The sequence below is a fragment of the Rhinolophus sinicus genome, linkage group LG01 (genome assembly GCF_036562045.2).
Source record: "Rhinolophus sinicus isolate RSC01 linkage group LG01, ASM3656204v1, whole genome shotgun sequence".
In the NCBI taxonomy this organism is placed as follows: Eukaryota; Metazoa; Chordata; class Mammalia; order Chiroptera; family Rhinolophidae; genus Rhinolophus; species Rhinolophus sinicus.
This window is the reverse complement of record NC_133751.1, coordinates 37,066,245-37,091,151: the sequence shown is the minus strand read 5'-3', so window position 1 is coordinate 37,091,151 and position 24,907 is coordinate 37,066,245. Positions and strand designations below refer to the sequence as shown.

General features: G+C 38.9%; 1 protein-coding gene across 1 annotated transcript in view; it reads right to left on the bottom strand.

Annotated features, from left to right (window-relative positions):
• Positions 1-19,510: 19,510 nt before the first annotated feature.
• PRKCI (protein kinase C iota) overlaps positions 19,511-24,907 on the bottom strand; it is a 55,473-nt gene continuing 50,076 nt past the window's right edge. Inside the window, exon 18 of the mRNA XM_019735351.2 lies at positions 19,511-22,133. Within this exon, the coding sequence (XP_019590910.1) occupies positions 22,046-22,133 (88 nt within the window). The 3' untranslated portion in view covers positions 19,511-22,045. The remainder of the gene's footprint in view (positions 22,134-24,907) is intronic.

Sequence of the window (24,907 nt, the reverse complement as noted above, 5' to 3'; positions counted from 1 at the left end):
AAAAAAGATGGGGAGTTTCACTGAGTTTTGTTTTGTTTTTGGTTTTGGTTTTGGTTGAGAAATCCAATGCTACTGAGATTTGTCAGTTATACCTAAGTCAAGTGATATGTAAAATTGAAGTGGGCAGGTCTTTCTGCTACTACCCCATCCTTCCACTTCTTCCTGACTCTTTTGGTGGCAAGTAACCGAAACCCACTCTGACAAGCTCAAGCTAAGTCAACCTTGACTAGTTCAAGGTTGCAGTTGAATCTGAGGACAGGAATACAGCTCAGCCTGGAAGCAAACTGGAACTTAAGACTTGAGTCTTATCAGCACTTCTCTGCTCCACTCTTTGCATCTGCCTCATTTTGGTTTCTCTCTGCAGACTGGCTTATACTGCTTTTCCACTCCAAGATACAGCAAGTATGACCTCCAGTACTCGTGAGATCATATTTCCTCCATTCAATACACTAGTCAGGCTGAGGCTAGACTCTTTCCGTGCTCATTCCAAACATCTCTAGGAAATGCTCATTGGCCCAGCTTGGCTCAGGTGTCTATTCCTGGTCCAACTGGCTATGATTAGGGGCAAAGTCAAACACAGCTGCATGAAGCCTTGCTGCTGTGGCCATTGTGGTTCAGAGGGTGGGACCGGAGCCAGTAAAAGACACAGAGCTGGGCAGCCAAACCCATGGGAGGCCACTACAATTCTCACTCTACCATTTGGTGGCCCAATACAACCTACATTGGTCCTTTACCTGAGCTTTCCCACCGTGAGCTGTACAATGAATACACTCTATTTCTACATCCTAGAAATATAGAAGGTTTTTCTGCTACTTCTACAGAAAGACCTTCTACAGAAAGGTCTTTCTTCTACATCCTCCTTAAATCAGAGTTTCTTTATCTTATGTACGATTATAATAGGATTCTGCTAGATGAACAATCTGTAGCAAAGCTTTCAGATAAACCCAGAATATCAGTTTTCTCATCTGATAAATGGGGATAATATTGTCTAACTTGAGGCATTGTTGTGAGGTTTGGAGATTAATTATAATGATAATAATAATAATGTTTATTCCTATCTAAATAATACATTTTCACTTTAACCTGGATATTAATGGAAATAAAATATGGGAATTCCAAACACTATGCCAGAAAGGTAGCGGGACAGATAGAATCTTTAGTGACCCTTAAATCCTATAACTAACTTTAAAATTTTGTTTTCAGTTTTATTGAGAAATAATTGAAATATGTAAGTTTAATGCATAGAGCATATGGTTCGATTTGTATATATTGTGAAATGATTACCACAATAGATTCAACTAACATTTATTTATCTTCTCATATAGATACAATAAAAACAAAAGAATAAAGGAAAAAAATTTCTTTCCCAATCACAGCCTTAGGATTTACTCTATTAACAACTTTACTACATATCATATAGCAATGTTTTATGAGGACACAAGAGAGAATTTTCTGTTGGGTAACAACTACTTTGCCTCTGTCTTGCAAATACTAAAAAATTGTTACTAACCATGTTTTCCCCCAGCTCCTTAAGACTTCAGAATCAAATTTGTAGATTACCTCCAGCTACAGTTGTGTGTTGACTCTATCTATACCTAGTTTGATTTTATTTCCCATCTTTAATTTCTCATTGCTTTCATTTCATCCATGACACAAAGAGGGAGGGAGGGAGAGAAGTTGGAGGTAAGAGAAACAGAAACTGGAAGTTCTAGTTAACTTATGCCATTTGTTGATTCCTCTTACAAAAGTAAGGGCAATAACCACCTTATAAACACTAAGGTGACTTTCAAGGTATTTGTACCAAGAGTGTCAGAGCTGAGAGAGAGAGAGAGAGAGAGAGAGAGACAGAGAAACAAGACCTGTTACTAGTTCCATTCATTACACCCATATAATTTAATTAGATAACTTGGTTCAGGAACAGATATCCATTCCATCTACATCAAGTCACTTAGAGGTGAAAGATTATAGGAAGACCTGTAACCAGAACCAGAAAGTCCTCTCTCGCTCCTAGGGAGCCTGATACCACCTTCTTCATAACTTTGACTTACATGTGGCATCCTTTCACGTGAGCTCTTTCCTTGTTTCTACATTTAAATCGTGAAGAAGGAGACTCTCATGGGCTCAGAATGTCTTTTTAAGCCATACTATGCTGATCAGGCCACACCTGGGAGTGACAATCGTGGGTCAGGTAACCACCTCTTGCCTAACCTGCTGCAACAGGGGGCTGTGCACATTAAAACATGACTGCCTAGAAGAGCCTTTGAGCGAGGCAGTTTTTTGGAGGGAATGCAGACAAACAGGCACTGGAAACAACTAATAAACAATGAAAGAATTAGATAAAAAGAAGGCTCTCTATCCCCTTAACACCTACTGAATTTCAGGTCACCCTTCCCAAGCTGGAATCAATTCCCAGACCTTCTGCAATGCTGTGTTTATCTCAGCCTTTTAGAATCTTATACATTATGTCCCAGGATGTAATTTTACTGTCTTAGATCTTCATCTGTATTGTAAGGTCTGGTAGGGCAGGAAGTGCATCTTATTAGAGTCTATGTCCCCCACAGGGCTTGGTATATAGGTTCTTTATGTAGTATTCCCAATAAGTATTTGTTCTTGGCAATGCAGAAGTTGATGCTGTCAGCCTTCCTGCCTCCAAATAAATGAATAATCCTATCTGGTGAACAAGATACTTCAACACAGCAAAAATCCTGTTTTTTGGTAACAGTTTCCTACCACATTCTGATACTTTCTTTAGTATTTAGGAAGGATCTCAGAATTATTTTTAAATTGAATAAAAATCAACCAATCACAGGGAGGACAGAAGAAGTAGGTTTCTTGCCTCTTTCTTAGGCCCTGAAGCCCCACCCCTGTATTCCCTTTCAGGGTCCAGGAAAGTCTCTGGTGACTGGGAAGTCTAGCAATGCCCTTTGCCTGGAGGTATACAGAATGCCCTTTGGAGCCAATCGATGTGACCATAGTCCTGACTGGGGCACTTCTGACTCTCCAGTAGGATGTATTTCCTGAGCACGCTGACACCCGTGGTGTACAGATTCTTATCATTAAGTCAACACAGTCAGGCTCCCCAAGGGACTGCCTTTTTCCTGGTAGTGCATTTCCTACACATTCTTGCTTTGTCAGTTTGATACACATTTCTTAATCCACTCTGACTAGGTACTGGAATTCTCTACAGATAGTAATCAATATGGCCAAAAGTTGTGCTTCCAAGAAAAGTCTAGATTTAGCTCAAGTATAGGTTTAGGTCTACTGCAGGGATCGTGAATTTGGCTAAAAGATATAGCCTGGAGCTGTGCTCGCTTTGGTGTCCAGGGTTCACTAGCTTCCGCCCTCCCCACCCCCTTATCATTGGATTTGAATGCCTTCAGATAGAGCATGTGTTCTTCCATTTACCATGACCTCACCACTCCCTGACACATTTTCACACTCAGCAGTTACAACCATTCATAGTGGCCAGCGCCCTTGGATCTTCTTTGGCTCTGACGACCTAGGTTGACTTCAAGAGCCCACACAGAGCAGGCACCTCCACTAGCTTTCTGACTGTTGTAAAGAGAGCCAACCAACCCTGTTGGGATAACAGTTTGTGGGACAAAGAAGGCAGGTGAAGCAAGCCTCTCTTTACTTTGGAATATGTCTCCAAACAACAAGAAGTCTTTTTAAGACACAATCACAAAGTAGTGTCATATCTTAAATAATTAATAATAATTCCTTAATATTATCAAATATTTAATTAGTGTTCACATCAAGTTTAGTCAGTTGTCTCATTTAGTTTTGCTTGTTTTTATAGTTGGTGTGTTTGAATCAAAATCTACTTTCTATACTTGGGTGTGTTTCTGGAGTCTCTTAATCTGTAGTTACTCCTTTTTCCTTGCAAGTTATTTGTGGAAGAAACGGTGTCATTTGTCCTGTAGTTTCCTATAGTCTGATTTTTGATGATTTTGTTGACTGCATCTCCATTATGTCAATTTACCATGTTGCTGCTCCCTCTAGTTTTCTTTGTGTGGTAGTAAAATCTAGAGACTTGATCAGATCATGTGTGATTTGTTGTCAAGAGTATTTTATTAGCAGTGTTGTATACTTGCTATTTATATCACATAGGATACACAATGTCTGCTTGTTTCTCTTTTTTGTAATATTAAGATTGGTCAGTGTTCTCAGGTGTTGCCAGCCTGATCTATCTCTTATAAAGTTCCTTGTCAATTTTCAGCAAAAGTTTTCAGTAGCCATTGATGATCATTGTCTAGATCCATTATTTCATTAGAGGTTGCAATATAATTTATTCCTTCCTCATTTATTAGCTGGAAATCTTTTTTTTCTTTCTTTTTTTTTTTTTAAAGAACTCTCCCTTACCATCTATTGGTTACCTTTAGTTATAGTCGTTTTGTTTTGTTTTGTTTTTTCAGAAAAGGCAGGATGTTTGATTCTTTACTTTTATTTACCAGTTTTCAGAATAGTGAGCATCCTCCAAAGACGATCAAGGAGTTTTGTGGTGTTTTTTTGGTTTTGTTTATTTTGTGTGTGTCTTTAAGAACTCAAGGATTTAAGCATATTTTCCATATCTCAATCCATTATAGTTTGTTTATGCTCAAAATGCTCCACTTTTGGCAATAGGCATTGCTTTGGATCTTGGTGATGAATGACACACAATCATATGAGTGTTTACTTTCCCATATGACTAGGAGCTACTTTCCAGAACTTACAAAATGATTTTTCTGAGTTACTTAAGTCTGGCATTTTATAGAACAAAATTAATGTTGTGACTGGAGTTTAAGAGGACTCTACATTCTACCATGAAGTCCAAGTGTCATGTAGATGGTGGGAGTCAGCTCCATGTGGTAGAGGCATTTCTCGTCAGCTTGTCATTGGTGTTGCACTGGTCATGGTTTTCAGATGCTGCTATTCCTAGTATGAGGCTGCTATGACTTTTATTCTACAAGACTAAGGTTAGAAAATGTCATGTTCCCACTACCCAATATGCAGCCCTCCTAAAAAAATAACACCTATACCTTCCTTAACCCTCATATAAAGGGAAGTAAATGAATAAAGTAACCATGAACCCACAAGAACAAAATAATTGCAAGAGACAAGGACAAAGGGAAATGCAAGACTGATGGGAAAGGGAAGCCCCAGGCTGACGAACATGTTCCAGTCCAGATTAGTGCAGGAGGATGAGAAAGGACAGAAAAATGACACATTTCCTAATGTCTGAACATACTGAGCGAGCCTTACTGTGCAGTGAGAAAGTCTGAAGAAGAATGAGCGATAAACAGGTGAATAAAAAAATAAACAAAAAAAATTTAAGGTACTGATTAACTCTAAAAAAACCAAAGTTATTCAAAAAAGGAAAATCATAATACCTCACCTGGCTCTGCGTGAATAAAATTGCCATAGTCATAGTAATGTAAATAATCTATTAATAACCAAAATTGTGATATAACTATATTGAAAGGAGGGGTAAAGTATGTGTATGTGTGTATGTGAGAGAGAGAGAAAGAGAGAGAGAGTTGAACTTTAATTTTGCATAGTAAGAAGTCCTTAGATAATATATAAAACTCAAAAACTTCAGAAATAGTAAAAATACCTTATTTAGTATTATGGGGGTACATGTGAGAAGAAACAGCTTAAAAAGTTGAAGGTGGTTGTTCCTGGGACGTGGGAATCTGGAGTGAGAGGTGGGACAAGGGGCTTCTATTTGCATTTCTATTTGATGTTTTAAATGATGTATCTATGTATATTTATTAAGAAATGTTTTATTAAAACTTGTCACATTTCTATGTCTCTCTAATTCAAATAATTCTGCTGCCAGGAAATGAATTTCAGTCATGATTTGGATTTCTCCCCCTCCCTAAGGTCATGCAAGAGATCCAGATGGTCTCGTGTATTCTAGAATATATGGAGAGGGTCCTCTGGTCTCTGATGCATGTAGGCCCCCACACCTCACCCAAGCCTACAGTCTTCAGTTCTTGGACCAAACCTGGGCAGAGGAGTCTTTCACTGCTGCCCTCAGATCTTCACTTCTCTCAACACCTCTCATCAGAAAGGTCTTGTCACCTCTTGGGGCCCCACATGGAGTGGACTCCATGCCACCGCTCACAGAAGCTGAAAACATAGGTAAGGGCTCTTTCTCCACTTCCTTTTTTTCCTGGAGCTTTCCTTTCCCCCTTCTCTTATAAACATTTAGAAACCCAGAGCCTATCCCTCTTTACTGTAGGTGGTGGTTGTGAGAGACCGTACCAAAGAGCACCTAGGGCGTGATGTAGGCCCTCCCCCATCACCTTTGATTCAAACAGTTGATATCTTTCCAACGTTCTGTAAACTCTATGAAGAGATCTAGCCTCCGGACTAGAGCTCATTGCCTCTCACGTGGCCCCTCCTCACTGCCCACCCTCCAACAAAATTCTGCCAGGACAGCCTACTGTTAGCCTTTTTTTTAACTCACGGTGTTACATTGTAATATTTCACTTCAGGTTGTACTTGTGTAATCTGTGTATTGTTACAATTTTTATGGTAATTTTGTTTCTATCCAATTATAATCACCCAGTTCCCTTATTCCCTAAAGGAGTGTGATAAATGGACCCTTTGCCTTATTGACAGCCAATTGTAAAGTAGCAGTTTCCAGAGGTACATGTATGTGCACATATCAGAAGTACACGTGGGTGAGGGAAATTGGGGTGAGGGAAGAAGATATGAGGACTTCTATTCATATGTTTGCTTTTATTTTTGAGTGTTGTCTAATGTATAGAAAGTATACTTATAAACAAAAAACTTACATATTTTGGGGGTGCATTCTCAAACTTTTTAAAATTGATAAAGTATGTGATCTGAGACATTTGACAAATGCGTTCTAGGACAACACTGTCCAATAGAAACATAAATATGGGTGACGTCCAGTCACGATGAAGGAAAAGGATTTGCAGGAAGGTAAGACTCTTTAGGAACACACGTATGATGGCCATATCCTTGCTTACTTAAATCCTTTTCACTGAGTAGTCGGAATCTAAGGAGATGTGGCTCACCACTAACTTTGAACATTAACAATTTCATCCTGTGAGGACCACTAATTTTGTTAATACTGATGATGAATATTCTTGCTAAGAAGTCTTTTAAATTCTACTAATAGACAAGTGACTTTGTTTTTTCCTATGATTGCCAAATTGATTTTTTGTAATTAAAAAAATAAGCTTTTATTTATTTATTTTTAAAGATATAAATGTAAATGTGAACCACAAATGTGAGCTCTGTATGTTACTTTAGGTCTTCCACGGCCACAATTTTAAAACGTAAGAAGGGGTAGAATTAAATTTAATATATTTTATTTAATCCAATGTTTAAAATATTCTCATCTCAATATGTAATAAATATAAAAAATATTAATAAAATATTTTACATGTCTTTTTTTTTTAAACTAAATCTTCAAAATCTGGTGTGTGTTTTACAGGGACAGCTCATCTCAACTTGAACTAGTACATTGCGAGTTCTCAATAGCACACGTGGCTTATGGCCGCCGGGTTGGACAGTGCAACTCAGGGTATTAGAGGGCATCTGAGATGCACCCTGACTTTAGAATTGCTTCTAACAGTGCAGACATCCCGGGGTTGACACAGAACTGGACCTGCTTCATATCTGCAGCACACCTGAGATAGTTACGAAGAGAACTACCCAGTTTACTGAGTATCTTACTCCACGCTTAAGCACTTTTATGTCTATTTCATTTCATTTTCTGGCACCACTTTGAGATAGAGATTATTGAACCAAATAAAGAAGAAGAAACAGAGACTTGGGTTACAGAATTAGTTAGAACAGCAGCCTTCTTCATCCAAAGCCCTGAACGCAAGATTCTTCGGACCCACATGCCATTTCGTCTTCTAAAAGCTTCTGAACTGTTCCACTCTGTGTTGTGTAATGCCATTACCTGTTGAGACTGCTTTCACAGAGCAAGTGAACAAAGCCTGTGCAGTCAGATCACAGGGCAGTCACGATGCTCTCCCCAACCCCTAAAAGTGCAAAAAATGCAGATTTTATTTCAGGCCACTGGCTGCCCTCCTAGACTCTCCAGCTGTGCACTGTCAGGTTTCCCAGCGTGGCACTTTCCTGGTGAGGCTCATTTATGTGAAGTCAATCTGCAGTAGATTAATTAAACACTGTATTGATTTTCTATTCTCTGAGGTACTTCTAAAAGGGTTGTATTCTTGAAGTCCCTTCTCTGAGTTAGTAGAACATTTCCCCTTTGTAAATGTGATACTCAGAACTTTTATCACCATCCTGCCACTCACCCCCACCCAGGCATCACCTCGCCCGGAAAAGCCACTATCACTTAGCATAAAACCTAACTTCTGCTTTTCCCAAAAGACTGGGCAAGAAAATGGGGAAGGGCGTCCTGCTGGTTTTCAGGTCATGTTGATTTAACACTTCATGATTTATGCATACTGGCAGTCTTGCTTGTAGGTTTTCATTTTTGCATCCTGCTAAAATTCCTTGCAGGGGTGTTGCTCCTCTTAATTAGGTAATGTTTGTAAGGCACGTTACAGATGCAAGTGGTATGTTAGTGCTAAATATGAACATTTGGGTATCCTCAAGCTGTCCTTTGTCTGTTTGCACAGGGGTTTTCAATACATACAAATCGTGAGAGATCTGAATTTGGGAAAAGGCTGGGGTATTCCCTTCTACATTGTAGATTATTAAAATATACCATACTTGGGAATCAAGAGTGGTAATAAACACAGGGCATTTTATATTCGCACAGGTTTCTGATCCTAACAGAACAGTGCTTTCCCCACTTATTCCAAGTGCTATGATGCTGGGGAGAAAGAAACCCTCCCTGTGAATTGTGCTGCCTTATTGGTAGACCCTTCACCTTCCTGATATGTTGCAAGTAATCAGTCATTTTGTTGTTGTTTAGTGAGTGGGCGACTGAAACAATTTAGCTGCATTTCCAATGTGTCTGAGTAGGGAAAAAGATTCATTTAAAATTATAGCATGCTAAATTAAGTGTTGAGTAAATGTCTCACTAAGAAACATTTTAAATACAAGTTTCATTTGCTTTCACTAACATCTGAGTCACTAAATCTGAGTTTATCAAATTTCTAAATTTGTAACAAATCATGTTAAGCATTGTTATTGAGGTATTGATGTCAGTGGCCCATCTTTGAACACAAACAAAAAGCTTTTCTTTTAGAAGAATGAGTGGCTTTCCAGTCTTTATTGTTTTATAATCCTCTGCCTTTAAGCTAGGTTTATATTCTAAAATAAGAAAACTGCTAGAAACAGAGCAGAGAAAGTTTCAAGCTTCTGTTTTAACAGCGAGGATTTATGAAAAATGTGTCCTATCTGGTAACTTTCATTCTTTTTATAAATAAAAAATAAAATATAAACGTACAGTTTAAAACATACTTTATACTTCCTCTCAAATCCACAAAATGGCTGTTACTTACAAGTAATTTACAGTAACGTTAATAAGTTATTTTGGCTGATCCAGATGTCATTCTAAGACTATAGCAAATTATCCATCTTTTAATTGCTTTTAAATGTAAGAAAATTCTAGGTTTATTTTTAACAATCAAAATTCCTCAATGCTCCAACAGGATCCTCAGTCAATGCAAATTTACATATTCATCTTCGAGTCAACTTGTTTTTCTATAATTAGTGCAGCTGTCACCAAGGAGCTACATTCTTGTGGGCAGGTAGCTATGGGTACAGCAGGCAGGCTTCAGTCAAACATTTCCTTTTAAACCATCCATCAGTTTTCTTCCCTTATTTCACCTAAGTTGGGTTCTGTAAAGAAGAATCTATTTCCTACCTAACAGATCTTCCTCTTCAAATTTTGACTATAATTCCATAACTTACAATTCCTTCTCCGGGTCCATTTAGCCAAAAGATATAAATAAATGAGTATCTAAAGAATTTCTTGGTCAGGCCAACTTTTAGCCTACATACATGATATTTCTCTTTATAGCTACCATATTTTTATCAAAACAGATCCTCACTTCAAAATGTAATTATATTGCTGTTAAAAACATGGCCAAGCCACATTATAAGTACAATGACAAAGCAAACTTCACAATAGCATCGTAAATATCTAGCTTTACATTGTTCTGGTATATTAGTCTTTACACTGCTTTTCTCTTTCATTTTTGGTATGATCTTCCTCAGTAGTGCTATATATTCAGCTTTTTTTTTTTTTTACTGTCTATCATTGCTTCATTTATAATATTTTTTTAAGGGTTGAGTAGCCAACATTTTGAATCATCTAAATCTTCACTATTAAATTTTCCCTTAAATTAACAAACGGATGAAGGAAAGTCTAGTATTGATAGAACTTAGTGAGTGCTTATTAGTTTCTGCTAGGTACTGTGGCGTAAACTAGGAAGTATATATGTGCCACAATACTTAGGAGATAATAAGATATTCATTAAATATAGACCAAGGGTTTCTAACTGAGGTGGGGAAAGGGGTGCCAGATCACCTCCATACAAATTTCCACCATTACAAGGCTGTTGACATATGTGTTAAGTGACAAGTGAATGGTTCTGACTGAGTGTATCTTATGTCTATATGTTTTCGGAATTGTCTGAGCCGCAGAAGATTTCCAGCTGGAGAGCTCCTCCCAAGGAAGAGAAGGTGAGACAAGAGGGTGAGGCCCCAGGTCCCTAACGCAGGTACAGTCTTGAGTTTGGGGAAGCCCAAAGTTGAGTGTCTTCAAGTGTGAAAGGCACAGCTTCAAGGAGGCCACACAGCAGTCAACCAGGAGGGAGGTCACATGGAGACGAGAGAACAAAAGAAGAGACAAAAGTGTTAAAGCCAAGGGGAGACCATAAATGGCAGTGGCCTGGGCCTGGGCGTCAGGACAAGGGCTCAGAGCCCCCATTCTGTTGTCCACAGTAGGAGGAACAGAAGTGGACTCACGAGACACATGAGCCAAAAGGCAAGGAGTCCAGCACTCAGCTGAATAAGGAACCAGGAAATTCGGTTGGCAGATCCTGGTAGTAAGGAGTGACCGTGAGCCTGAGGCAGGGCCATCCTGACTGGGAGTGGGGCACAGGGGGAGACCAGCGGAAGGAGCTGGAGTCCAGCTGAGCCCGGAATCACGGAAGGTGGTCAAAGCAGGACACAGCAGCTGCAGCCGCCAAGAACCAAGAGGGAGTTGTGCCAGTGACTGTCAGTTCAGGACTTCCCACCTGATCCATCGCAGCCTGAAACACGCGTGTATGCTGACGCTGCTCCAAAGAACAGTTCAGAGCTTCTCATCTGACTCGACTCAGTCTGAAAGAAACTCTGCCATGGCATGGTGGAGGCTGCTGGCAGGCCACCAAAATTTATTTGCCTCTTCTTCCTGGGTGCGCAGCTGGCTGACATTCCGCAGCTTCCTTTGCTTTAGGGAAGGCCACAGGACCACGTTCTAGCCAAAACAATGTGAGCCTATGTGAGGCAAGTCACTTCCATGCCTGGGCTGTAACATCTCCCAAAGGAGGCCTCCCAGCCTTTCCCTTCCTGTACTTTGAAGATCGTGGAGCCACCACAGCGGATTCCCTCCCAGTTCTGGCCCTGGGGCATCTGTCCTGGACTGTTAGGAGAGGAAGATGGAAACTCCCATCACCTTACCGGTCTATTTGTTAGATCAATGTAGTCTACCCTAAGTGATACTCAGTGTGGCCAGAGATTCCCAGGGTTATTATAGAGAGAATGCCCCAGGCCATCGCCCTTCTGTGTATGATGTGTATGACCACCCAAGCGTACACATGGAGACTGTTTCCATGGTAACACTAGGTCCACTAGTTTGCATATCTGTCCTTTGTTTGGAACATAGAAGATGCTTCTATAGATACATAGCTCTTTCACATAGGTGGTGTGAGAAATGACAGTTAGGTCTTCACACCTACACCTACTTAACCTACCAAAAGCAATAGTTTAGTACAGTCCACCATCATTTATAACATGTCTTTGCCTGATGTCAGAGGGTGAGAAAAATAGGAAATTGGGAAGAGGGAATCATACATGACTTGTGTCAAGGCAAATTAATAAACAGGGACATTGTAATATTACTCCAGGTTTTAAAAGGAGACAGATGCTCTTTTAGGTCCCAAAGGCCCACAAATCATACTAGCAGGAAGAGTATCAATCTGAATGTAGACCCAGAGATGTAGCCGTAGAATATTAATCCTCACAATGCAAGATGTCGGATTAAAAAAAAAAAAAAAATAGAAGTCAATAAATTAAAAAACAAAACAAACAGAAAACAAAAGCAGGGCAATTGCAATTCTTTCCTCCCCTCCTCCAATCCCAGAATGCCTGTGTTTTCCTTACCCATCTTAGCAGCAGAGATGGGCTATGAGGTAAGAATAGCAGGGACTTATGTGGTAATGGAGGTGGGGACAGGGATGGTGGGGAGAGAGGAAGGGGGATTCTGGGTGGGACATTCTCTGCTATTTTAGCACCCACATGAGGACACCCAAAGGCCTGGTGGGTGAACCCCTGCAGTTGTATAAGCTTCTAGGGACGAGGATTCTAAACTACAGGTGCAATGCCCCTCTTTTCGTCGCCACCCCTCCATTCTATCATGAGGAGCCTGGAGGACAAAACTAGTTGAATATTCTTCTGGGTTCTTGGAAGCTTTGAAAGAGCTTTAGAACTAGACCCTCCGCATCCCTGGCCCACAGCAAGCACCCAAGTGACCTCCAGGGAGCTCAATGCAGAGACAAAGGACACAGCGCTTAGGAATCAAGGTGGTAGAGAAAAAATGAAGTGAAGTCTCCCTCTGTGGACGAGAGAGAAGGTGCAAAGCGTCCTGTTTAGCGCCAGAGGTCATCTTGAGAAGTCATCCCTTCATGAGCTCCTCCTTCGGGGGTGGGAGAAAGGGGGATTAAGGTCCATAATTCCAGAACAATATTTCCCAGACTTGCCACCTAGATGAAACTTGATTCCGGTGGTATTTGAGTATCTCTGAGAACCAAATCCATCTTCAAAGTATGAAATGTGCTGCCATTGAGGATGTTCAATAGTATTCCCCTGGTTAAGGCAACAGAGGCAATCTAAGAATTGCCTTTGTCTTCAAGAGAATCTGAAATTCTCCTGTCCTAAATCCTTATTGAACAGAAAACTAATAATCAATTAAAATTAACTTATGCTTTTCAGTCTCTACAATATTTCAGGAGTCTCCTTTCCCTTGGTTTCCACTTATTACCTGAGCAATCGGGGCTCTTCTCTGAAAGCTTCTCTAAAAGCTTGCATCAGTGCTGGGGAATCCCACAAAACCCCAGTATGATTCACCTTCCCGACTGTAGCACAAAGTTTCTCTAGCCTCAGGTCAGCATTCAGTGTGTGGGTGAAGGCCTTTTCCTAGTGCTGTTTTCTTAACTTTATTAAAGCATAAAAATGATCTACGTGGTCTGTTCACGATACTGGTTCCCTTAGACCCAGCTCTGCTGAAGCAGCGAAAGTTTCCTTGCCAACCTCTACTCATGGAGAAACCACAAGCCAGTGGGAACTCTCTCTTTCCAAAGTACAGAACTAACAGTTGTTCATTCATTTATTTATTTATTCATTTAATAAATATTTCTGGAGCGTCTGTGTGCCAAGCATTATTCTAGGTGCTGGGACTGTGATAGAAAATGAAATTGACAGGTCCCCTGTCCTCATGGAACATACAGATTGGTGGAAGAGACAGATGATAATAAAATAAACCAGCAGATACATAATTGTACATTGTGAGAGATGCCGTGAAGAAAAAAAATAAAGTGCAATGATACAGATTAGTGGAGAGACCCACTAGATAATGTGTCCTTAGGTTGTCTTCTTTATGGAAGTGGCACCCATGCCTGAAGGCTCTCAGGTGCCCACCATGCGGAAGGGGGAGGAGAGGGGCGAGTAGTTCAGACATGGGGCAGGAAAAAGACTGATAGGAAAGGACAGGCTTTGGTGTTTGATTGGACGTTGGCTCTCTGGGTCACTGAGACACTGAAGTTGTCATGGATGTCAGGCCTTAGGGTAGAGCAGTGAGCCTGGTGCCAAATCTTCCTCAGATGAAAGGAAAGTATGTTAAATGACAAAGAGGCCAAGACACCTAGCATGAACCCTGAGGAAGTAGGGTTTTCATACATAGGCAGGAGTCACATTATGCGGGGCCATTAAGGGACCAGGAGAAGTCTAAATCCTGGGAACCATCAGGAGAACGTGAAGCCTCCACGTGAGAGGGTGGCAGGAAAAGCAATGTGCTCAGGGCATAGTCAGAAGGGGAGGCAAGTGCAATGAATAGACTGAGAACACTGATGCTCATTTACCCAGGAAGGCGGGTCCCAGCAAGCGCGGGGGAAAAATGTTAAGAGGGGTAGAGGGAAGGTTGAGCTGGGGAAGGTGAGAACAAAGAAGATTGGGAGGCTACTTCCTGGAGTCACATCAGCATGGTCACCACAGATAAGCGGCATATGGGTATGCCTAACTCCAAGATGTCTGTAAGAACTAACCCCAACAGTCACTCAGTGGATGAGAGGTGTGTGTGTGTGTGTGTGTGTGTGTGTGTGTGTGTGTGTGGTGGAGGACACCTTAGTTTCCTGGAAATCAGTAGCATCCTGGACTTTTGGGTCTGAGGGAGTCCTGGTGTTAGGTGGGGAGGCCAGCCCCAGGATTACTTCCCTGGGCAGGTTCATACCAAATGTTAGACACAGGAACAGTTTCTGGTGAGCTACCACACAATTCTGAGTGCTTGAAAGAATTAGGTCCTGGGCTGTCCGAGAAAGTGTATTTCGTAAGTCTGTGAAATGGGAAGCTCAAACCATGGAAACACAGAGGGTGACATCATAGAAAAAGGCTGAGAGGGTTGAGTCAAAACAGACAGTTGCAGAGAAGGGACAAAACAGACCCGCAGAGATGGCCATCAAGGATTTAGTTAGAAAGGCTAAGTTTGAAAAACAGGGCGTTAGTTGTGTGTAATTTCGCAAAAGGAGACTGAGATTTTAAAGCAAACTTTATATATAGTCTTGAGAGGCAATAGGCACTGCAGTCATATGGACCTTAAGTAAATTACTTAACTTCCCTGAATCTCCTTTTGTTGCATCTGTTGAACGGTGCTGATCGTACATGTTAATACAGGTTAGTGGTTCTCAAATTTTAACTTGAGACTAGCCTGAGATGCTAGTTTGAGGTCCCACCTACAGCGATGTCATTCAGCAGCTCTGCAGTGGGAGACAATGTCAGAGGATGGTGAGGGTGACATGAGAGTGTGCAGCACGTGCCTGGCCCGTCGGCCATTGAAATTCACAAATCCTCTCTCTATGGGTGGACCTAACACGCAGGAGCCACTTTCTTTGGGAAACTTAATTTCCTTTGGCATCACTGAACATCAAAGCTTACCCTTCTATTTCAAAATACAAAAAGCAATTCTTATACTTTTAAGAATACTTTGTAAATGGACGGCTTTCATACTTCCTAGTTACTCTTACTACCTAGTTACAAGGTGTGGATGATAAAGTGGTGTCAACAACACAACGAATCTAAAAAAGTTGTTGATGAAAAACCTGTGAAAGAGAAGGTGTGAGGTTGTTTAATGCAACTTACTGGCACATTGTACAATCAATTATTTTGGGCAATGAAACAAATAACTGCCTGGAATTGAGGCATGGCTGAAATTAATTTTTAATGGGATTACCAGGAAAATGTCTTCCCTTGGCAAACTGATGTTTTAAACTATTACCTCCAACACAAAAGTGTTTAGTGTTTGTGAAACAATAACATAGTCCCAATTTCTGAAATCATGTTTTTAATGGATAAGCTGAGTGTCTACAAATGTTCGTGGGTTAAATGTGTGAATGACACTTTTAAATGGAATGCAACATTTAATATAAAAGTCCCACAACTAAAGAATGTGGACAATCTCTTGGGCTTTGTTTAAATTGAATACCTCTGTATCAAAATGATCAACATTAAGCCCTTGTTTTATTTTCAGCTAAAGGTATCCTTCATAGATGGAAAAGTGCCCAGACAGCATGAAATCTGACATGACTAGACTCTTGCTTGCTTTATCCCCAGTGTAGATCACACAGTAGGTTCTCATTTGTGTTGAATAAATATGGAAGGTCTAACACCCAGAATAGTTAAAGCAGGCAATTCTCCTGGGGTGGCTGGTTAGCTCAGTTGGTTAGTGTGTAGTGCTAATAACACCAAGGTTGCTGCTTCAATCCCCACATTGGCCACTGTGAGCTACACCCTCCTTAAAAAAGAAAAACAAAAAAAAGCAGGCAATTTTATGAAAACTTGCCACACTCTCAGATAACACATTTGAGATTTCCTTCAGATGAGCAATTCAACTGGTACATTGATTTTGAATAGTTCTGTAAAATCAAAATACACATGATCAGCACTGGTAAGATCTTGGTACCTCTTGGCAATCAGCCTGTAGCGACCATATGTAGTAACTACCTCCTCCAGAGGGCTAGGGTACAGGCAACTCGGACCTTCCTTACAGCAAGACTGGCCCCTGGTGGTGGTAAAGCGGATAGAACCACCATTCTGAGAGAGAACCAGATACACTGCTGTCTTCCTCCATTTCCCTGTTTTTCAGACATCACTAGTTGGGACAGAATGTTAATATTTATTTTAATCATAGAATATATCCCCTACCTAAAGGGATAACATTCGCACAGACTTTTGTTTTAAACTGAAGCCAACTTCCTCGGAATGAATTTATTCTCTATATCATAAAATAATTCCTTACAATAGAACTTTTTCTAAATCCTGCAGAATCAACATAGTGCCACAAACATTGTAAAACCTCCAATAAATACATGAATTAGAAATGTTACCTTAAAGAAAGCATAATTTCGCAAACTAGCAAGTCTTTGGCGTACTGATTTAGATTTCCTCATTAAAATATTACTTCAAACTGGGTAAACTTGAGTCACCGTCCACAAAAGCATATATCCTTTCATGATCCTTCAATTTCTAAATCTGATTTTCAAAAAAAAAAAAAATCTAGAGTTTCTAGAAAAAATTTTACTCAGAAAACAACTTTCTGTAAAAGGCCATGAGACGTGTTTTAGAATTAGGTTCTTGTACTGAACTACCTTTACATGATTTTACTCCTAAATAAATTATGAATAATGTAAAATGTCACCAAGCATAGCCACCCACATTGCAGATAGTTTATATTACGTAAGTTTTAAATCTGGTTCCACGGCACTACCTCTAGAAACGCAGCACGTCCCTTTTATGGAAAAAAAACCCAAAGCATCTAATTTTTTCAAGGATTTTGCTAGGGTGTTTCAATGGGCTTTTTTTTTTTTTTTTTTTTTTACACAATTTGAATTTCTTTTTGACGAGCTAAACTGTTGGTGAAAATTTAAGCTAAAGCTCTCGAGTCTAGCGAATGCATTTGTCTTGGGTTATAACTTTCAGCTATCCTGTGAAGGGTCATACTGAATAAATGCTTAATTCTTAGATACTTGTAATTTCATTTTCTTCAATAAAAACATTAACAATAGTAATTGGAGTAAAAAGACAGATAATGCCTGTAAGGTACAAATTGCTACATGAAGGTAAATTTTACTGCCACATTTAACATCCAAAAATCACTCTAAAATTCTGAGCTGGATTCATTTTAAATAAAATTTCAATGATGGATTGTACAAAATCTAATCGAAGCAGAACCATCTGACAATTTTCTTTCCTATTCCCATGTAAAGTCCAATTCATATTCCTGAGCTCAAAGGCCAAAAAAATATATATATACGTATATACATAGTGTATGTTATGTACTACGTATATATAGGTATCTAAGATTTTATTCTTATTGGGCATATATGAATTCTGAAAGCTTTGTGGAATCTACCATAAACTTGAAAAATGTCTAGCATAGATCTATTACATGTCAAGTAAAACTCACGTTTCATTGGTGAAGCTGATAAACTATCATGACCATATCATGTATGTTTTGCTGCATTTTTTTTTATTTTATCACTGGACTATTTTTTGTGGAGGTGAACATCTTTTTTAGTATGTGTTTTCCATACTGAATGTCAGGGGTAAAGGTTTTGTCTTTTTGTTAGCCTTATTTAGCACCAGGCATAGTAAATTCCAGTATATTCTGAAACGAACTATGGATATAAACTACTCAAACTCATGGTTCAAACTGATCCCTGAAGTCCTAAGGCAGGGAAGGGTAAATCTATGTAGGAAGACCATCAAATACACCAAATGACTCACTGTTAGGTGTTGTCCAGAAACCAGCCTGTTGAATTTTATAGAGAGGAGACTGGCTTTCCCTTTCAGGGAGAAAGTGGTTGCCCCAGTGACTAAATGCCCAACACAAAATTTCCCAAAAGCTTCAAACTCCTCTTTGGACTCTGTTTTGGGATTTTACTAACTCAAAGAAAACAACCAACTTTATGATTCGGTACAGGGGATTGCCTGGACAGTACTTCAAATAACACTGCCTTTAACTCCATTTTGAGCAAGGTTTGAACTTAGGAGAAAATAACAGACACAGGAGATCAGGCTCTAGCTCTCTGACAAGTCAATTAAGAAAAAAGTAAAGGTACTAAAGATTTAATTCTCCTTGTGAAGGGGACATTAAATTACGCTAAAGAGGGCTATAAATATGGGACACCAGGCTCACCTTTGTTTAGATATGGGTACTAACTACAAGCAAGAAAGGACAGTTCTAGAACTTTAGATCACTATAGAACATAATTTGGAAAGAACCTGTTTTGATTCTGTTTAAATTTGCTTCAGTTTTAAAAGAAGTCAAAATGCTCTATGTTCAGCTGATTTTTTTTTTTTTTTTAAGATTTTTTTTTTTTTATTGGGGAAGGGGAGCAGGACTTTATTGGGGAACAGTGTGTACTTCCAGGACTTTTTTCTAAGTCAAGTTGTCCTTTCAATCTTAGTTGTGGAGGGTGCCATTCAGCTTCAAGTTGTTGTACTGAATTTCAGTCTTAGTTGTGGAGGGCGCAGCTCAGCTCCAGGTCCAGTTGCCGTTTTCTAGTTGCAGGGGGCAGAGCCCACCATCCCTTGCGGGAGTCGAATCGAACTGGCAACCTTGTGGTTGAGAGGACATGCTCCAACCAACTGAGCCATCCGGGATGCAGCTCAGCTCAAGGTGCCGTGTTCAATCTTAGTTGCAGGGGGCGGAGCCCACCATCCCTTGAGGGACTCGAGGAATTGAACTGGCAACCTTGTGGTTGAGAGCCCACTGGCCCATGTGGGAATCGAACCGGCAGCCTTTGGAGTTAGGAGCGTGGAGCTCTAACCGCCTGAGCCACCGGGCCGGCCCCCAGCTGATTTTTTCACTGCTTTGTTTTCCAATAGAAGAGATTCATGTAATAAGGGCAAGTTTAAAAATATACTGAATATTTTATGAGTGAATGTCTACAATATGACATCAGTAGTACTACCAGACTGCTGCTTTATGTACAGCAAAATTCCAAACTAAAATTCTTATTTTCCTTTTTAAACAAATTTTGATACACCTTAAGCAAATTTCTGATGTTAACATATTAAATAGGTTCCAATCTTGATGGATATTAAACATTTTATTTAAAGATTTTAAAGTTAAAAAAAAAGGTATACAAATACAGAATTACAAGGCAGTATTCTACATGACAAAAGTCAAAACAAAAATTTAAAAGTAAATGTACAAAGCAAAATACCTGATATCCAATTCAGGCTGTGTACCATAAAATGATCTGACCACATGCTTATACAAAATAAAAACTTTTTTTTAGAACACCAAAATTCCAACCATTCTATCAACTGCCTTATTCCCCTGGTGAGCATTTTGAGAAGACTTCTATATAATATAAAAAGAATTGGCATGGCACTTAAAGACTACAAAAAACAGAACACAATTAAAAATATTTGTAATGCAACTCTGTATAAAATATACACAGTAAATCTTGTTAAAAAAAAAAAAAGGTTTAGAAACAAAAGACCACCCTGAATAATGGTTAAAGCCTCATCCCAGAAAAACGCTCATTTGTATGTAATATAGAAAACTAAGGATTTTTTTTTTTTTTGAGAAGATATCTAACTTGAAGAAGTCAATTGTTCAAAATTTATTTAAAAGTGTAGGTAAGTTGGTAACTCACTGCCTACCCCTTCTCAAAATGTTTTATTGTGAATACTCTTTCTAATATTTAACTACAGGACAAAATAAAAGAGCAACTCCAAAGTGTTTCTCGAAATGCAATTCATTCAAGGACCCAATGGAATTCTAACGTGGGACAGTAATGGTGTTTTTTAAACAAAATTCCTAGGTGATTGATTATTCCATTCTAAAATTTTAGAACGAATGCCCTAGGGGAAACAGCAACACTTAAAAGCAAGATCATAAACATATTCTGACATAAGAGATCAGAATTTTCTCTAAGTTTATGATTTGAAGTGAATACTGTTTTTTTCTTTTAAAACAAGTTTCAGGTATTAAAAGAAACATATATACCTCTTAAATAAACGTGAATGCATATAAACATTTTCGTTTAAGGTTTTCATTGCTTTCAGACTTAGTTATTTGAAGAAAAGAGAGTATATGGTCAGGAACTTTGGAAAAATTACATTTCTAGTGAAATGTAGCATGCAAAAAAAAAAAAGATAAAATTTTAAATGCCTACAAATTTTAAATCACTCTAAGTTTAAGACTAGATAGCTTTCCCCAAAATTAAATTTTACTAAGATTGGGCAATTGTAAGTAATTTAGATGGTTATGGTTACTTTTTAAGTCCCTTTTCATAAAAAAAATATTTAAACAGTAGAAGGATGCTATGTTTGGCATCCCGTTAAATAATGCATTGCTAAACACTAATATTAATAAAAAAATCATCTGAAAAAATCCGCCCTTGAAATGTATTGTACTCTGTATCACAAGTGTTACCTACTTAACAACCACTCACTGAAGGAGCTGGAACTGTGAAGTGTGTGAATGTACGCGTATGTGCGTGTCCTGGACATTTATTCATGCTTATTATTTTTCTTGGATTTCATTGAAGACTCCATAAACATGGTCCAAAAGTATAGATAATGTGGTTTGGGGGAAGAGATAAGCATGGTTAACACATTGTGTGGAAGACAAGTTCTTTTCCTCTGTACTAAATTATAAGGAAAAAATAGCATACATTCTGTCTCCACTGGATAAATGGAATGCTTTTACAAGTCTGATAACAAGTGAGTGCCTTAATATTTAAATCAAATCACAAAAGGCAACTGTGGGATTTACTTTCCTGTAAGAAATAAATATTACCATTGTACTTTTCTGTATCTGTTTTAAATTTCCATTTTTTCCTTTCTACATACTGAGAAATTTTTCATTCAACTGCATCCTGAGTCCTTTGAATTACATTTGTTAACATTCCAGTTCAAGTTCTGGCTAAACGGACAAGCTCAGAAGACAATCCCTTAGTATTTCAAAGAAATCACTTGTATCATCAGTTTTTTAAAAAATAGCTAATGATTTGGAATCTAATTCTTAATAAAATATGCCTATTTTTTTTTCCTCAAGAAGAATCTGTGTTCTCAATTCTAAGCAAGCAACACCTTTTAATACCAATTTTGTAACTGTTGCCTTAAAAATCAATAATATAATTATCCAAGGCAATAAAATTTACAGCTGAATTTTTAAACACAAAGAATCCAGAAAAAGGTAATATAACAAGTTGCCATATTTTGAATTAATCTTTTATTCCAAAATAAAACACTTAAATGACTTAGGAATAATGAAATCATGGGAGGTTTGTGATGTAATCCCACCATGTGCCTTAAGCAACACACACTCTTTTTAGAAGCAGTGGTATTTCCTTCAAACAAAAAAGACAACTTCATTATTCATCAGTAGGCTGCTAGATTACCAGAATAATGAAATTTTGACACGATTCTCTGGAAACTAGTCTTAATTTTTTTTTCATAGTTAAACTTAGATGTAATAATTGACTCTTACAGTCAAAAACAGAAGATATTGAAGTGCTTTTTTATAGGTGGCAAATATAAAATAGTTCATTGTATCCAGGCTGATAACAACTTTTCCATGCATTCAATGGCAATACAACCAAAACGAGGATCAGACACATTCTTCTGCTGACATCAAAAGAGGATTGATATACTCAAAACCTTCAAATTCAGACTGATCAATCTTCCTCACAATATCACTGTTGGGGAAAAAATTAATTTTCATAATCAAGATTTCTTCAATTTTTAATTTAAACAGTAAAATAAGATTAAGAAACAAAAAATAAGGCTAATTTATATAAATTATGGGAAAAGCTTTTACAAGTTTTAAAATTAATGCCATAGCATTTTCTAAAGGAATCAAAAGTACTGCAAAGTAAAAAAAGGACTAATAAACTCATAAGCAAGTTTACACCAAAAGGTAGTCCAAAACTGAAGACAGGGAATAAAAAAGGCAAAAGCTGTCACAATTCTAGTTTATCTGAACTTTTGACCTGAACAACATTCATAATTACAGGTAAACATCCAGGTCAGAATTAGTATTAATTTAGTAGTCACCTCAACAGCCAGATGGATTATGATGAAGAAAAGGCCCAGAAGTTAACCAAAAGGAAAAGGCAATAGGACAAACACACTGAGAGACCTGGAATAAGGAGAGAATCCCACAGACAGGTAGGTGATGGGTCACAGGTGGAGAGAGGAGAGGCTGACATCCTGTTACATGGCTTCTAGTCAATACATGATGAGAGTGAGTAGTACTATCGAGTGTTTTAATACTTAAAGGTATACACAAAGTTATACAGGATATAATAGACCCTTCACTCAAGGAAGGAAGGTAGCTCATGTAACAAAGCTACCAGAGAAAGCAGTACCTGCTAAGTTTCAGACAGGACAAGCTAAGTCCTGTTCTCACTATAGTTCTAAAGAAAAGGGTGACTTCTAGTTGGAGAAATCAAAAAAGGCTGCATGCATTCAAACTCTTACTGAATGGAATTCTGAAAGGTTTTGTTAGGTCTGGAGAAAAAGCACGTAATTTACTAGAGTTGGAGTACAGGAATAAAAGGGTGGTAAGTGGCAGATGATGCTGGAAGGAAGGCAATGGAAGCTCAAAGAATCCAGCGATGTCTACACTAAGGAGTTTCACCTTGATCCATCAAAGATCAGGTTGCACTGGAGAAAGTTCTGAAAAATGGGGACGGTTTCAACAGATAAAAATGAAGGAGGAATATAGGGGAAATGGCATGAGCAAAGGTTAACAGCACACTATCTGGGAATGGTGAGTAACGGAGACTGATCAGAACACAGCATTTGTGTTAATGAAAAGGGACAGCTATGGCTAGAAAGTCAGGCTGGAGCAGAGGGTGGGAGGTCTGAAGGCTAGTCAAGACAGTAGATTTTATCTTCTAGGCAATGTAGGCGTTACTAAAGGTCTCATGAGGTGTACGAAATGGGCTGCAGAGTAAAGAAGGAGCCCAGTTAGGAGGATAGTGTAATATTCTAGGTATGATTTGAAAGAGGTTTGAACTGGGCTTACGTAAATGCAAAAGGAAAAGAAGGATCTGATGCAAATGATGAAATAAAGAGAAAATAGACCGAACTTGGCAGCTAAAGGTATTACATATAGTTTGTTAAGGAAAAGGAGGAGTCAACAGCCACTGATATTTGGAATCTGAATGCAGAAATACACGGTAATGCAATGAGCAGAAAAAGGTAAATAAAAATAAGGAACTGATACAGAACAGGAAAAGAGAACATAAAGGGTCATTACTTTGATTTCAGACTTCATCTGTTTGAGGTGCTTCTGTGACAAGCTAGGGGAGCTGTTGTCTGACAAACAGAAATGCAGCTCAGGGCAGATACCGAGGTTGGGGCTTTAGAAGCCATCGTTCATTTATTCTTCACAGCAACATCGTGAGGTAGGCAATACAAGAAGAAATAGGCTCAGAGAAGTTATGCAATTCACACCAGGTTACCCCTCTGGTATGAGGTGGCGTCTGGATTCAAATTCCTATCTTTTGATTAAATCCAATGCTCTCTCATACATGATGCAGTCGGAAATAATGATTTTGGTCCATCTCTCTATTCTCTAGCAGACAGTGAGCTTTTTGCAAAATTGGCTAAGTCTTGATCATCTTTGAATGTCTAGTACTTAGCATAGTGTCTTTTGCTCCCTAATTGTTTGCCAGTTTAACTGGGAGTCACTTAAATAGCTGGTATCTACACTACAGGGCTGGCTGAAATCTCCAAGGTGCACACTGCATTCAGCAAAGAGAAGGCTGTCATGAGCAGAACCTCAGAGCATCCTAGATGCAAGGGGCCAGGGAAAAAAGATGACAAGTGGTCAGAGAGAGAAAGTAGAACCAGGATGGATAGTGCCAACCAAAGCAAAGCCAGGAGTATCAAATGCTTTACAGGCATCAGGGGAGATGGGAATTGATCAAAAAATGCCTGAAAATTTAGAAATTAAGAAGTCATTCCACCTTCAAAAGCTGAAGCAGCAGGTTAAATTGTAAGAGGTTAAAGTGTTGGCCATAGCCATCAAGGTTGGCTACAATCAATGTTCGCTACTCTAAAGGCATTTGATAGAGATAGTGTTTATTTATTTTTCTTTTACCACGAGCACCTATTAACTATTTTTTAAAAAGCTCGATGATGAAAAGAAAATGAGAAAAAAATGTAGTTCAAAGAGGTGCTAAGATTCAGGGGGCAAAATAGAATATCTGAGCATGCAGAGGGAAAGAAGCTGAGAAAGAGGAATTCAAAGTGCTGCAAGAGGGCAAGTGACAAAATGAAATCCTGGAGGAAATAAGGGAATGGGACTAGGAAAATAGAAGGGCGCACCCTGCAAAAGAAGGACAGCCTTCCACGCACAGGGAAGAAGAAAAAGTTTGAGAAGAGTTAGCGATTCTGAGATGCAGGTGGAGTGGTGACAAGGTTGCAGGCTCACACCACGGAGGTGTCCGTCCCTGCAGTC